This window comes from Polyodon spathula, chromosome 1, assembly GCF_017654505.1.
Source record: "Polyodon spathula isolate WHYD16114869_AA chromosome 1, ASM1765450v1, whole genome shotgun sequence".
In the NCBI taxonomy this organism is placed as follows: Eukaryota; Metazoa; Chordata; class Actinopteri; order Acipenseriformes; family Polyodontidae; genus Polyodon; species Polyodon spathula.
Genome location: NC_054534.1, coordinates 43,873,607 through 43,890,476, shown reverse-complemented (window position 1 = coordinate 43,890,476; position 16,870 = coordinate 43,873,607). Strand labels below are relative to the sequence as shown.

General features: G+C 39.8%; 1 protein-coding gene across 1 annotated transcript in view; it reads left to right on the top strand.

The window, feature by feature from the left end:
* Positions 1-12,149, top strand: part of tmc1 (transmembrane channel-like 1) — a 28,714-nt gene extending 16,565 nt beyond the window's left edge. Inside the window, exons 9-17 of the mRNA XM_041258557.1 lie at positions 875-1,054; positions 6,000-6,152; positions 7,116-7,244; positions 7,984-8,051; positions 9,061-9,300; positions 10,016-10,141; positions 10,930-11,008; positions 11,778-11,883; positions 11,998-12,149. Of these exons, the coding sequence (XP_041114491.1) occupies positions 875-1,054; positions 6,000-6,152; positions 7,116-7,244; positions 7,984-8,051; positions 9,061-9,300; positions 10,016-10,141; positions 10,930-11,008; positions 11,778-11,883; positions 11,998-12,149 (1,233 nt within the window). The remainder of the gene's footprint in view (positions 1-874; positions 1,055-5,999; positions 6,153-7,115; positions 7,245-7,983; positions 8,052-9,060; positions 9,301-10,015; positions 10,142-10,929; positions 11,009-11,777; positions 11,884-11,997) is intronic.
* Positions 12,150-16,870: the final 4,721 nt, after the last annotated feature.

The window sequence follows — 16,870 nt, the reverse complement described above, 5'->3', positions numbered from 1 at the left end:
TATTTGTTTTAGAGGATGTCATATTCTTATTCATTATTCTGCATGCAACCTGGCTAAAACCAGAAGTATTTTTAAAATGTCTTCCTGTCACAAATTTCAACCCTGAAAGTGCTATTGACAAAAAAAAAAGACAACTGAATTGCTGTGGCTAAATGAGCCACACTGGGAAATTCACAATTATTTAAAGCAATTTAAGATGGCACCTGTTTGCAGTAAACATGCTTCAGCAGCTGCAATTGTAATCATTTTGAAAAAACACTAATGGAAAATCATCTGTTGAGCTCCCCGATTTCTTTTCAGATATATTCCTTCTCCCGGCAAAAGACTGAGTTTGGAGGTTCTTTTAACTCTGCTGGTGATTTCCCAAAAAGATTTGCTATTTCCTTATGTTATGTATTTGGGTCCAGAAATAAGTGAGCCAAGACAAAGAGAACCGTACAAAATAAAACGTTTAATCAGTAACACATGGAACACAGATCTCCAAGATCAAGAAGTGCACATGCGCCTCTTCTTTATTCCTCTTCTTTTTTATTGCAGTCTAACATAGAAAAAATTGGTAAATTACAAAGTATCCTCATGTGTCCACTTGTCTGTAGCAATGCTTCCTATTCAGCAAAATGGAGAGTAAAATCAGGTTATTAGAAAATTAGCTGAACACACACAGGCATGTAGAAAAATGATCAACTGAATTGTTGAAAATAAGAGCAGTGGTCTATTTAACAACTCGACTGCCAATCAAAAATGTGAAACACGGTCAATTGTTATTGTCAATTTGAGTTGTCAAGAAAAAAAAATTGCTCATGTATCTCCATCCTTACAATAAACTATTGTGTTTATTTTATAAAAACTACTACATCTATTTAATATTTCCTAGGTAAACATGGTGATGTCCTTGTTGGGAATGTTCTGTCCGATGTTGTTCGATGTCATCAGTGCGTTGGAGAACTATCACCCTCGAATCGCTCTTCAGTGGCAGCTGGGCCGCATCTTTGCTCTGTTTCTGGGCAATCTGTACACATTCATCATTGCTCTCCTTGATGAAATAAATCTGAAGGTAAGAGTTAGCATACTGTATCGAAACTACAGGAAAGCTTTGAGTCAGCCTGCTTTACTGGCTTTATGTACAGTAGAACTTGCACTTAATAAAATTATTTTATACCTAACTTTTTCATAATATTTTTTCTGTTTATTATCCATATATATATATATATATATATATATATATATATATATATATATATATATATATATATAGGATATATGCCATGTGAATGAACATTAGTTTACCTACCATAAACCTGGTTCCCTGAAAGAGAAGATGGTCACCAAACATCGTTTATGGGATATGCGGCTGCCTATTGGCAGCTGACACTGAGCTCTTACTATCAAAGCTGCCGATAGGCTCCGCTTCCCTCGATGACCTCCTCAATCCCGCCTACCAAGGGAATAAAACCGTCATGCAGGGAAGGATTGACCTCTTTACGCGACGAAACCGTGATGACGACTGATGCGACATTGCGGTTGGTGGCCATTTTCTCTTTCAGGGAACCAGGTTCCCTTTCAATTCGAAGATGGCCACCAGACATTGTTTATGGGAAAATGAATACCAGAGCCGACGCGAGGGATGGAAGAACAGCAGCACACGAGGAATGTTTCAGCCCTTCCTGATCAAAGGTCAGTGGTGTGAGCGTGCAACCTCAAGGACCCTTGTGCCCATTGAAGACAATGAGGGATCTATCACATTAAGGCCATAGAACCTGGAAAAAGTATGCGGCATAGCCCAGCTAGCCATATTACAAATCTCAGCTATGGAGACACCTCTAAAGAGGGACCATGATGTAGCCACCCCTTCGTGGAATGTACGGCTACCCGCCCAGGTGGGGGTAAGCCAGCACCATCATACGCAGTCGAGACTGTGGCCGCAATCCAATGCAACAGTCGCTGCTTCGAAAGGGGCTGTCCCAGGGTTCGTGTCCATTGGCAGATAAAGAGCTGGTCAAAATGAAGCAATGCCCTCATCCTATCCACGTAGCATCTCAATGCCCGAACGGGGCAGAGGAGATTCAACTTCCTATCCTCCTCCAAGGTAAACGGTGGTGGATGAAAGGACTTCATTTCCACAGACTGATCAATGTGGAAAGCACACAGTCACACTCTGCTACCATCATCCCAAATACGCATGCAGGAGATATGCACACTAGCCCACTTTGCGGAGGTGATAGCCAAGAGGAAGGCAATCTTCATAGACAGATACTTCAACTCAATGGAGTATATAGGCTGAAATGGGGCCTGCGTGAGATCCTCCAGTACAACCCCAAGGCTCCATTCGGGGAGAGTAGCCCTCCTAGGAGGGTGCAACCGCCGAGCACCTAGGAGAAACCGGGTAGCCAGAAAATATGCACCCAGGGACATTGAGTCAATGGGGGCATGGCAAGCAGAAATAGCCGCTAAGTATACCTTCAGTGTGAAAGGTGATCTACCAGCCTCAAGCAGATCTTGTAGAAACTGCAAGATGACAGGCATGGAACAAGAGATTGGGTCATGACCTTTAGTCTGGCACCAATCCTGGAAATAGGCGTATAGCAACCTAATGGAATGCACCCTAGCATTCTGCAAAGTACACACAACTGCATGCGACAGCCCTACGGCTGACCAGCAGCCCCTTTCAGGGGCTAGACCCACAGCTGGAGCCTGTCTGGCTCCGGGTACCAAAGCGTGCCTCTCGCCTGACTGAGGAGATCAAAGCGAAGCGGGATCTCCCAGGGTGGGCCGTTCAATAGCTGGCACAGGGTAGAGAACTAGATTCTCCTGGGCCACCTGGGGGCCACTAGGAGAACTGACGCCTTCTCTGACCAGACCTTTTCGAGAAAGGCCGGGAGTAATGGCAGAGGCGGGAATGTGTAAAGGAGTGCTCTGGGCCATACGTGGGCTAGGGCATCGACAGCTAGTGAACTGCCAAAACGGTGCAGTGAGTACCCCAATGAGTATGTGATGAAGAAATCGACCTGCGCCTTCCTGAACCATTCCGAAATGCGCTCCACCACCTGAGGGCCACTTCGACGGATGTGGACCCTTCCTCGAGAGGAGGTCTGCCTCCCAATTGTCCATGCCCGGAACATGCATCACCCGAAGGGACAGCAAATTCCTTTGGGCTCAAGTCAAAAGCATGAAGGCGAGGCGATGCAACCTCGGGGACCAAAGGCCACCCTGATGGTTGACATACGCCACCACTGATGTGTTGTCCACGCGGATCAACACGTGCTTGTTGCGCACCACAGATAGGAAGCGCTGGAGAGCAAGGAGAACCGCCTGCAGCTCCAGCATATTGATATTGAGGGATGTCCAGCGGTCCGACCAGGACCCGCTGATTCCTCTGCCTTCGCAGACTGCACCCCAACCTATGTTGGAGGCGTCTGTCATCACTACCCGGATGTTGGAAACCACTCCCATTCGGACCCCCTAGTACAGGTGAGAGGTCATCCTCCACCAGCGTAGGGCCACCGAGCACACAAGACACACTCAGCTGATGGTGCTGTTGCACTTGGGATGCAGATGAAATGCAATGAACCTCCTCTGTTTCAAAAACCGGTTGAGGAACCGCAGGTCCAGAAAGTATCTCGAGTATAACCCCTCCCCGTGAGAGGTGGGGTCTATGAGACAAATGGCACCCTTGCACAGCAAGGCTGCCACTTCAGTCTGGAGGCCAGGAGCAGATCAGTCATGAACGTAGTCATGACGACGTGAAAGGGAGGAGGTTCCAAGTGAAACTGAAGTGCGTAACCGTCTTGTACAGTCATGAGCACCCAAGCATCTGAGGTGCAAGCACGCCAGTAGTGCAGCTGTTGTGCCGTGAACCTGGTCCGAGGCAGCAAGCCTTCAGTGGCCCTGCTGGAGCTGCTGAGGCTGAGAAGGGCTGACTGAGGCGGCTGCCTAGGGCGATTGCCCTGGAACCGCCTTCTACGGTGCGGCTGCGTGCACTGGCCACAGCCTGCGTGCCCTCCACGTTGTGGGAAAACCCTGCCTCTTGCCTGTGGTGAGGCCTGTAGGCGATGCCTAAGGTCACCCAACGGGGCTGTGGGGACGGGCACCGTCTTGGTGACACAATATGCCATCCATATATGCGACCAGCATACTGGATGTATTCGTCAGACGGGTACTCTGAGCCCCCGCTAAGTACACCTTACGGACATGTGTCTCCATAATCCTGCATTGCAGGTTCGGGCACATAGGGTCCTTGGGCAGACCTTCCACCGGTGAAGCCTTCAATAACAACAACAAAAACACTCAATCAATACTGCACAGGCAGTCAACTCACAGATGACAGACAGTAAAGACAAAGCAGCCTGCAACGTAAATGAACAGGTGCTGAAGGCAGTATAAGAAAGAATAAAAAGGGCTATGATTTAGGAGCTACTGATTCTGAAGTGCAAGGGAACTAGCAGCAAGCTCAACACAGTGCTTTTTAAGTAATAAAAAGGGCTCAGTGCAACACAGATGGTCTTACCAACTTGAGAAGTGAAAAGAGGTCGATTCTTCCCTGCGTGAAGGTTTTATTCCCTCGGTAAGTGGGACTGAGGAGGTCATCGAGGGAAGGGGTCCTATCAGCAGCTTTGATAGTAAGAGCTCAGTAACACCTACCAATAGGCAGGCGTATATCCCATAAACGATCTTTGGTGGCCCTCTTTGAATTATAAGGGAACTGAACATATCATATTTATTTTACCAGTTAGTCTTGGCCTCTTCACCTAAGTAGATGTCAGGCTAAAAAGTACAAATAAATTCAATATTTTCAGTTGGGCCATGGCTTATTATATTTATACAACGCTTCTATCGAGTAGCTATATGCATTTATTTTTGTATTCTTATTTTTTTGTTATTTCTTCAGTATAAATTGGGACTATGATGTGTCTTTCCACAGTCTGCAGTGATCTATTGGTACCTCGATGTCTTACTATTGGTTGTATTTCCATTTCATTGCCTCTTTGTTTCCCAGGGACGGGGGTTGTGGGAATGGCATATTTTTCAAGATCAGTTGAGCTGCAGCGGTTGAATAAAAAGGCATAATGTCTTGTATGAAGTGATGGATTTGCAGGTCCAAATTATAAATAAATAGATATTTCCATCTTTGTCTAGTTGCTCCGCCTCACTGTGTGCTGTCTGCTTTCTCAGCTGTATTGTTTACTGGTTCCTATTCCTCGTTCATTTGGTGTTATTCTCAAATTGACTCAATTACTCCTATTTTAATTTTGATGATTTCTGTTTGTATTGTAAGGGTCTCGATCGGGCTTAAAATGTTAGTTTTTTTTTTTTTTTTTTTTTTTAGGGCACTGTGGCAGGCTGGCGAGTGGAGAGAGGCCCAGAGACAGTCTGTAGTTCAAAAAATATATACTTTTATTATAAATAAATACAAAAATAAAGTGCACAAGGGCAAAATAAAGAGATTTAAACACAAATAAAGCAACACAAAAAACAAAACTTACAAAATAACAATTTCCAGGCTGGGCAATGCCTTCACTGGGTCCACAAACACCACAAACACCACAAACACCACAAACACCACAAACACCACAAACACCACAAACACCACAAACACCACAAACACCACAAACACCACAAACACCACAAACACCAACCTGCTTCCTCAGCTCTCTTCTCCCAAATGAGAAGCAGAGGCCTCCTTTTATGTCAGGTGACTGGGCGCTGATTGATCATTAATTAATCTAATCAACTAATCAACCCCAGCCACCTGAACATAATAAACCCAGGCAGGTAGGGGAAATTAACCCTGTCCCTGCCAATTTAAAAAGGGCAGAGCTTTGCTCTGCCACAAGCACATAACACATTATTTTTTTGCTATGGTGCGCATAACATATGTTATTTTTTGCTGAGCACAAATAAGATGGTTTGACAATGAAAATGTATTCTCACACGCGTTGTTTAAATCTCACAAAATCTATTCTGTAATTCATTGTGGATCTACCCTGTCTTATTCGTTGCAGTTGGAAGAGGAGGCGATAGTCAGGATCAATATGACAATATGGGAGGCCAGCCTTTACAATGGAACTGTGGCAGAAAATGCTACGGCTCCCCCACTAGAAGTGGACCCTGCTGTTGTGCCTAGAGGACCATGCTGGGAGACTATGGTTGGACAGGTAATAGTATATTGTTGTACTACAGATATGGTTTTGTCTAGTGTAACCAACTAAATCCAATTCATTTCGGTTCTTCAGTTGTTTTTTTGTATGTTAGTTCAGGGTATGCAATTGTAGGTCACATGATCTGATTGCTTGAAAACCATTTGAGTGAGTTTGAACTGCAATAGGTGAAGTGATTACAGTAGGTACCAGGAAGTTGCAGGAACATCTCTAGCATTGTCTGTGAAATAATTTGCAGATACCAAACAGAATTATAAAGTATAAACCAACTGAAGAAAAGGGCAACCATGATAACATTTCTAGAGTGACAAATGAATTTTAAAATGTTGTCTTTCACTCCTTTGACTTATACGCGCAGGCAAACTATACCAAATGTTTGGTACAGTATTTATAGGACCCCACTTGATGTAAGGGTTAATCATGCAGGAAGGAAAAAGGAGGGAAAATAAAAACCTTCCATTAACCTTACTGTGCAGGATAACAAACAATTAAGTAGAAAACAAAAGGCTAAGCAGCAAAAAAAAAAAAAAACTTGTGGTGACTTGTTGCTTATATTTGCTTCTGTTAATGTTGTCTGGAATTGATTTACTTAATTTATTTATATTTTAATGGATGTAGCCTAATATCAGAATGTTAAATATTAGGCTACACATTAAACATATGTCTATTCAATTGATCAAAATGGTGGCAGATCTTAATGCTGCCGGTGTTTGAATCAGTTGGTGATAACCATCTCTAACAGCGTGTCTGTTTTACTCTCGAAGGAAAATGACAGCTATTCAGATTGATTTTAAATGTATCTAAAAGTTGGTGGTATTTCGATCCACCACTGTATAGTTCAATTGTGTTACACTACCAACCATTGTTATACTAATAAATTCCAACCTTAATAAAACCAAACCTTCTGCTTCTTCTATTTTATTTTGTTGTCAGAATTCACCAATTTAATCATGTTCGCAGGAATTTGTGCGGCTAACTGTTTCTGATACAGTGACAACATATATAACACTGTTGGTTGGAGACTTCCTGCGGGCTGTATTTGTTCGATTTCTCAACTACTGCTGGTGCTGGGACTTGGAATATGGATTTGTAAGTATCTACTATAGTACCTATACTGTAAGTCCAGCAGCAGTACATGCCCAGGCAATCAGTCCAGTATAAAGTGAGCACACTACCAAAATTATCTGCATAAAATATGGAACAAAAGTTTAATGTTTAGGACAGTGGACTAACAATAACCACATTCAATGATTACTACAAGACAGCGCATTTCCTCGATACTTATTTAAATTTATTCAAGTTTAGAATAGCCCAAATAGTTTAAATAATTTAAATATTTTAAATAGTTATTTAAATGCCAATTTTAATTAGCAAATCAATGGCAAATAAATACTTTACAGCAATATTAAATTAGTTATTCCCAAATTTAAAAATCAATGTATTTACCAATTAATGAGAAATAACGGGAAGTATTTTACAGCAATATACAATTAATTATATCCAGTGTTTCAGAATAATCCTATGTGGCAGAGCACAGCTCTGCTCTTTAGAAATTGGCAGGGATGGGGTTAAATTCCCCTACCTGCCTTGGTTCATTGTGTTCAGTTGGCTGGGGTTGATTAGATGATTAGTTTAATTAATGATCAATCAACCCAACAATGTGGGCTCAAGGGACATACGAGAAAGGAGAAACAATTATTAGAAAAAAATCCATTTTAAAACAAACTCCAACCATTAAATAAGAAAAATATTATTATTATTATTATTATTATTATTATTATTATTATTATTATTATTATTATTATTATTATTATATTTTTTGTTTTAGCCATCCTATGCAGAATTCGATATCAGTGGAAATGTGCTGGGACTGATCTTCAACCAAGGAATGATTTGGTAGGAAGCATGTTTCACACACAAAATAAAATGGCTGAATGAAAAAACTGCTGAATGCCGAGAAAGTAACAGAAATTAATTACAAAACATACTATAAAAGAAAGAAAACAACTTGCAGTGTTAACTTCAAAAACTTTTTCTGTTATTTATTTATGTTGTTCAGTTATTTATGCTGTATCAGCTGTATTTATACAAAATACTGTAAACCATAAATATTTGCAACCAAAATATTTGGCAAATCACACCCATAAAACCTGTTTTGCTCCAGAAATGTTGGTGACCTATTGCACTGGTAGTAGCATATTACTTCATTATATGTACAGCACTAAGATATTTGTGCCAAAAATGTTTACGCATTTTTGCATACACAAAAAATTCATAATAAAAGGCTTGCAAATATGTATGGCTTTACAGTATATTAAGTCAGATTTACTATCCAACCTTGCCTCTGATTATTTTGACTGACTCATATATTAAATATGTATTGCAGACTCAGCTCATAGTGGAAAATTAAATGCCCCTAGGGAAGATTATTGTTATCTTCTGTGGCTTCGGGCATTATAGCCTCCTGTTGGTAACATTAGTCTAAATTTTATTTTTAAAATTTTTATTTATTAAACTGTAAGCTTGTGGATTGTGCATTGGATTTTAAAATCTCCTCTTAGTTTATTTGAATTAGCTTCACAAAAGGTTGAACCTTATCTAACATTAATTCTATTGCTGTAACTTGGTTCAATTAGGGTAGAAAAAATAGATCCTTCCTCCTAAATCCTATAACCTCCCAACTTTGAACAGGCAGCATTTATACACATGTCTCGGCCTTCAGATGAGATGTAAACCGAGATCCTACTGGATCTGCATAGTTGCATAGTTCACCCCCTAGTCTCTGTAAGTTGCTTTGGATAGAAGTATCTGCTAAATGACCAATTAATAACAGTAGACAGACCTACTGTATACAAAATGAATGCTGATTTGTTTTTGACTACCCGTTTTTTTCTTTATTCTTTAGGATGGGTGCCTTTTATGCTCCGTGCCTTCCAGCCATCAATGTCATTCGTCTTCATGTATCCATGTATCTGCAGTGCTGGGCAGTAATGTGCTGTAATGTTCCTCATGCGAGGGTGTTCAAGGCCTCTGGATCCAATAACTTCTATATAGCCATGCTGCTTGTTATTCTCTTTCTTTCAACATTACCTGCAGTGTATACCATTGTCTCGATACCACCCTCTTTTGACTGTGGCCCCTTTAGGTAACCTATTTTAAAGTATTTAATCCCAAATGCATGACTGTTTAATTACACAGCACTCAACACTCCCTGACACAGACTGAATCGTGAAAAAAAATGTTGTCTCTCACAGAAATAACAGTACTTACTGATAATATAAGTATATTTTTAAATGCATTTCTTTAACTATAGATGTAGAGATTATTTAATTGGTGGAAGACAGGCAAAACTTCAGGGCTCCAAACTTTTTAAGACTGCACAATAATTATCTGATACAGTGGATACATATCCCATGCATGGGATGCATATACGGACTAGAGGCCCACCTCTGTGAATTAGCCCACTGAGGACACACTTGCAATATGATATGTGTCCACTAGAGTGCAGTGTGTGTGAGACATATTGTAGTGGCATGGAATTCAAAACTGGAGATTAGCAAAACAAGTGTCTTGAGAGTTCCTTTTTTTATTCATTGTTTTACTTGGTAATTTTGTAGCACTGTAGTTTTATAGTAAAATCTATTTGAAGTGGAAAAGTGCAAATAATTCACTCATAGCAACATTAAAAATAAAATTGAGACTAATTGTAATTTCTGCATACTATTTTTACTGTATTTTCCTATTTATATGGTATTATTAGTAATGTGTTTAAAGAGCAGGGTGTTCTAAAACAACATAAAAAGGAACAGCTTTCACTTCAAAAAAAGAAAACACTGTGAAGTTGTTTTGTTTATTTTCAGTGGAAAACACAGGATGTTTGATGTCATCCAAGAGACACTGGATAATGACTTCCCTGCCTGGTTTGGAAAAGTGTTTGGCTATGCCTCCAATCCCGGACTAATTCTTTCTTTTATATTGCTCATGGTGTAAGTGCTACAAAGGTTCTTTGTGTGCTGAAATACCAGTCAGATAACTTTTTATTGCCTGCAAGTATGATTTTGTTCCTATAAATAAAGTACTGGTGACATTCCTACTACTTCTGTGAGGCAGCACTAACCGAATGTCGGCTACTGGCCTCTGGAGGACAATCGCCAGCCCTGCAAGACTCCATTCATGTCCTGTTTTTGTTTGTTACAACCATTTATTTTCTGTCTGTCTGTTCATTCATTAAATGCAGAGCAAAACCATTTGCTCAGCTCCACCAAACTCCACCTCTCTCTTTGTTTATTTTTCTGTTTCTGGTCAGATGTCCCCCACTCCGATCATCTTTGTGTCAGTCCGGTATAATAATTGGGCACTCTAAATTATTTTTGTGAGAAATGAATAATGAAAATGTGGCTCAACATGCAATTTGCAATATAGGTCAGCACTGCAATCTTGCACAAAGGCAGCAAGGTTAATTCAAGTGTCTAGTCACGAGAATATGGTTATGCTTTTGTGTACACATTCCTTTTGCTGTAATTTTTGGGTTGATCCACATTTTATCAGTCATAACTCAGGGTCTAATTGACCTGCACTCTTGAAAATTGCTGTTTGAGGTTTGTTGTAAAAACATGTTAACCATTATATTTTTTCAGACTTTTTTTTGCAACAGCTTATTCACAAATTGGTTTATGTTCAATTTGCTGTGTTCTGGAAGTGCATGTTGTATTTTATGCCTTGAACTGTAGTTACAGTTCTATTTATAAACCATGTTTCTTATTATATCTTATAGTTTAGCAATCTATTATCTGAATGCTACCTCCAAGTCATACAAGACTGCCAATCTTGAATTAAAGAAGAAACTGCAAAATGTAAGTTATACAATGCATTCAGTTCCTTTCTATTAAATACATATTGAAACAAAAAGCTCAAATTTCAATCCAAGTTAATATGACAAACTCAATAATGTGGTTTTTTTATATATTCATATAATATTGTAAGCATAATGAGTATACTGTTCTATTTTGAAATTGAATTGCATTGTTCTTTAAGAACCCAATATTCTCATTGTTTAGTAGTTTGAGTTTGATGTTAGTAGCTTCTACAGCAGACCTTCCAGGAAAAAGTACCTCTCTGTGAAGGTGGATGTGGACGATGTGCCAAGATATGTTGGAACAAATTAACACAATGTAAAAAACTAAATTAGCCCTGATAAAAACACTATACCCCTACTATATGCATATGAACAGAGGCCTTAGGATTTTTGCCAATGTGTCATTTCATGTGGCATGCTGGCAGTGAGTTTGCTTCTGTGAGCTGAGGCCGCCTCTGTGTATGAGGAAGCACAGATGACCATCCCACAGCTACTGATGGTTGTCTTATTTCAGAAACTCCAAGAATGTTCTGGTACTCTACCTTCTGAACATAAGGCATTATCCTAAAGGCAATGGCTGCCCTACTCCACACTGTCACCCAAGATTTGTATTATTTGTAGTGATTATTGCATATTAATGTCATTGCATACTTGGCATTCAGATTCCACAACACAATGCAATGATGCAGTTTATTATGAATATTATTAGCAGATAGCTACTCTACCATCTTCCTCAAAATTATTGTAATATTTTACCTTTTTCCTAGCAAAAAGAGGAGAGTAAAAAGAAGAACAAAAAGGTAGCGGAAAAGACTGCAGCTGATTTACAAGAAGCTAAGAGTAGTCTTCTCAAACAAGACAACAGCACAAAAGGTAGAAGTGATGATAGAACAAGGATTCAAACAGTATCTTTGTAATCTAATAAACATTCAATGCTTTCGCTATAACAAATGTATAGAATAATAATCAGAAATAATCCGTGTATAGAAAATACATCTGTAACCCCCTATCCATTCAAGCAGTTGGAAGAGCCGGGGGCAGAGAATCAGAGAGGAACCAGCCTGGGCAGAATGACGGACACCTGTACCCCCCCAGTGGGAGAGGAATGCGCCCGGGAGGCCCGCCTCCTCCCCGGATAGCTGTAACTCGCCCCCCTGGGCCGAGAGGACCCGGAATGCCTGGGTATCTACCTGGCAACCCACGTCACCCTGGACCAAGGATGCCAAGGGGTCCAAATCCTTATAGATAAACAACCTGTAAAGTATGTATGGACACGAAGCCAGGTTGTGGCATTTCACAAATTGGACAATGTCGAGATATGACCACAGAACAGTTCAGGGAATCATTGAAATTACTGAAAATTAAGTAATTTCCAGTACTTGATTCATCAGATGGAAATTACATTGTGCAGTACTGTATATCTGCCTTGAAGCACCAGCCTCACAGTGCATCTTTAGATAGTTGAATTTTGCTTATTTCTATAGATTTTCTTATTGGGTCAGTGTTTGCTTTTTACTGAACACATTTTTTAAATATTTGTTCTTGTTTTTGTTAGGAAACAAGCACAATGGATCAATCTTTGTTACATCTCAACAGCCAGTGTTACAATTCAAAATCTGTATGCATCCATGTGCATATGTAGGGTTCCTATCTACAGTGTAAAGAATTACATACATTTCTGAGCATGTAAAGTATTCCAAAGTATTTGAAACTGTTTTCAGCTAGTTTCCACTATTCCTCTGCAAACTGTCTCCAGTGTTTATTTGTAATTCAATCCAGTACTAAGCAGTCATGACAATCATCATTTTTGTGGATACTGTGCCATGAAGACTAAAACAAATGCAGTGAAGTTCCAGAATGATAATTGCATTCTAATTCCTTTAATTACTTCAGTCATACATTAGTTACATTGGGGTCCTTATCTTCAACAATATATACTTGTAATATAGCATTTTAAATCTCTTATATGTAGCACCTGTTAAAGTGATAATGTACAATGTCTTGTATAAATAAAGATTTATATATACATAAAAAAGAGTGGTCACTTTATTAAGGAGGATATTTTGTCTTTGATTTGACAGAAATTCATTACCTTCTATAACATTGGTATATAAGGACTAGTTCTAGTATGTGAACATTTTGTTTATGCACACACATTAAACAATATATCCCCAATAACATTTTATTTAGCTGTATTAGAACAATAAATACATATACTCATTGTTTAAAAAGTATGAGAAATTATTACTTTTTAAATGACGCACAGTTGAAGGACTTCCGGTTCCATTAGGGATGTGCTAGATGCGTGGTGTAGTAGCTCACACTTTGAAGTTATTTTTTACAGCAGAACCAGTATTTTTTTTTTTTTTTTTTTTTTTTACTAGCTACACATTTAGATTTTGTTTATAAAACGTACCTGACACGGGTCAGAATGTCTAAACTTAAGAAGAAAAAGCCTCAACAGTTGGAAGACGATGTATTTACTACAGCGAGGGCCAATCAGCCTGCAGCCTTGGATATTACCGCATTGCTCACTCTACAGATGCTGCGAGAAGAACTGGCAGCCTTTCGATTCTCATTTTGCCAGGATATCAAGACTGAAATGTCGACATTTCGATAAGAAATATCAACCAGATTTCAACATGAACATGCAAGTCATTGTCTGAAACCAAATTGGCTAAAATCTGCCCTAAGATAGATCCAGCTTGTGATCGATGCCACCAGGCTCTGTTTTGGACATGTACAAGATTACATGCTCTCTGGAGTTCTATTTTTCAAACCTTTACTGATATCCTACAACAAACCTTAAAACCTTCTCCCGAGATCTCTCTCTTTGGTATTTTACCTCAAGATGTGACCGTGTCCAAACTTCAATCTGAGACCCTTGCTTTTAGCACCCTGTTAGCCAGGTGACTTATTTTGTTTTTTTTGAACTGGAAGCAATCTGTCGCGCCCAGCCATGCTCACTGGATCAGGGATATGATGCAACATTTAAAACTAGAAAAGTTCAAGTGTACTGTTCATGGATATGGATATTCAAGTGTACTGTTCATATGGTATGGATAATTTTCATGCTGCTTGGCAAGGGCCCTGGAACTAGGGGTGCTTGGCTTTGCATGGCTTCCATCATATAGGGGTGTAATAGGACAAGCAGCCCTGTACAGTGTTTATTTTTAGAATAGGGTCTCCCCCTCTGTCCCTGTGTTGTGTTGTATTTGTTTTATGATTTATTTATTGTATTTGTTATTGTTATGACGGAGAAGCGCAGTGTTTTGTTGTTTGTTTGAGCGTGTTCTAGCAGAGGCAAGGTACCAGCTCATCCTCTGCCAGGAATAATTAATTAAAATTAAAAAACTTGTGCAGAAGGTGGCCATCTTCTGAGTTAATTAAGCGATTTAATTTATTGCTAATCTGGAGATGGTCACCTGTATAAAAACCTGCAGCTCTCTGAACTCGGGGTAGGTGTTTGAGAAGCGGAACGAGAGCGAGAGAGGAGAGAGTAATTTTAAATAATAATAAGGATCAGTGAAGGCAGTTGCCCAGCCTGACCTTAGTTTTAGTTATTATTTTGTGTTATTGATTTGTTTTATTTAAAACCTTTAATTTTATTCTGTGAGCAGTGTTTATTTTTGTTCAAATATTTTATTTATTTTTATGTTTAATAAACGGCGCGCCTTTTCACTGCGGTATTCTGGTTTGTTTTCTGTTCCTCCCCCTCCCACTTTAAAAGTTGTTCAGATGCCAAGGCCCTTTTGTGTCATACTTCAAAAATCTAAAATTGCAACCCCCACCGTAGCTGGACTGCTGTGTACTATCTAGGCATGTCTGTACTGTACTCCCAACAACAAACAATTTGTCAGGTATAGTATTTCGATTTATATAGTGCAGGATGTTGAGCACTGCTGGTTCAATTAATAGTAAATGAGCTATGTGAAATTTATGTATGGTACACATTAAGTATTTATTTTCCGTAATATGAGTCCCATGTAATTAATCAGGAACCATTTGTATCTTTGATGTGTTGGAAGGTCTTCTGTCTGTTTTGAAGACCGAATTGCTATTTTTAATGGTATTTAAATAGCAAGCGCAAGCAACTTATATATGAATTTTTATATGTATTTTTATTATTGTTTAAATGTGAGGTTATTTTCACTGAATAAATACTAAAGTTTACAGACTACCAGTATTGGGCATTTTTCCAAAGTATCTGTTTTCATTATACACTGAATGTATAAAACATTAGGAACACCTTGCTAATATTGAGTTGCACCTCCTTTTGGCCTCAGAACAGCCTCAATTCGTCGGGGCATGGACTCTACAAGGTGTCGAAAGCATTCCACAGGGATGCTGGCCTATGTTGACTTCAATGCTTCCCACAGTTGTGTCAGGTTGGCTGGTCGTGGATCACTACTCCGAATAGCTCGTTCCATCACATCCCACAGTTGCTCAATTGGATTGAGATCTGGTGACTGGGCAGGCCTGAATTCACTGTCATGTTCGTGGAACCATTCCTGGACAATCCTAACCTTGTGGCATGGGGCATCATCCTGCTGAAAAAATCCATTAGCAGATGGATACACTGCTGCCATAAAGGGATTCACCTGATTGGCAATGATGTTCAGCTATCCTGTGGCATTCAAACCTTACTCCACTTTTATCAAGGGGCCCAATGTGTGCCATGAAAACACCCCACACCATCACACCACCACCACCAGCCTGCAATGTTGACACGCGGCATGATGGATGCATGTACTCATGTGGTTTTCTCCATTCCCTAGTCCTCCCATCAGCGTGAAACAGCAGGACCCGGGATTCATCAGACCAGGCAATGGTTTTCCAATCCTTCAGCGTCCAATGTTTTCGTTCCTTAGCCCACTGCAACCACAGTTTCTTGTGTTTTGCTGAAAGAAGTGGAACTCTGCTAGGTCGTCGGTTGCCATAGCCCATTTGTGTCGAGTTGTGCATTCTTGTATTGGTCTTTCGTCACCAATGTTGTACTGGACTGTCAGTTGACTAACTGTAGCCCGTCTGTTGCTCTCCATTGGCCTCTTTCATCAATGAGACGTTTTCGACCACCGGCCTGCCATTGGCTGGATGTCCTTTGGGTGGTGGACCATCCTTGATACACACGGGAAACTGTTGAGCATGAAAAAACCAGCAGCATTGCAGTTCTTGACACATTCAAACCAGCACTCCTGGCACCTACTACCATACCCCATTCAAAGGCACTTAAATCTTTTGTCTTGCCCATTTACCCTCTGAATGGCACACATACACAATCCATGCCTCAATTGTGTCAAGGCTTAAAAATCCTTCTTTAACCTGTCTCCCCTTCATCTACACTGATAAGGGATTATAGCTTTCACCTGGATTAACCTCGTCAGTCTATTTCATGGAAAGAGCAGGTGTTCCTAATGTTTTGTACACTCAGTGTAAGCAACCCAGAGTTTTGAGTTGGAATTCAAGGTAACAATTAAAATATTGCATCAAAGTTTAAATGCAATGCCTTTTAAATACCAGGAAACAAGAACAATACAGCTGTTGATATGAATGCTGGCAAGATGTATTCCTTTCTCTTATTCAATGTTGTGACCTAGGCCAACCAACACGTAATGGTGTCATGATATTGTCACCTGTCTCAGTATATGATAACTATGGCAATCGATTTTAAACAAGGATCACCTTTGGGTGAATTTAATAAATTTTAGGAAGATACATAAGCTTAGTCTATATTTGGTCTTAAACAGGCTAGCTGTTATACAAAAGGTAACTTAAATCCTCAATTTCTTAAATTCTTACTCAATGGTAAATTTGATGTAAAGTCATCAAACCATTATTTAAAACAGAGAAGTGTCAAGAT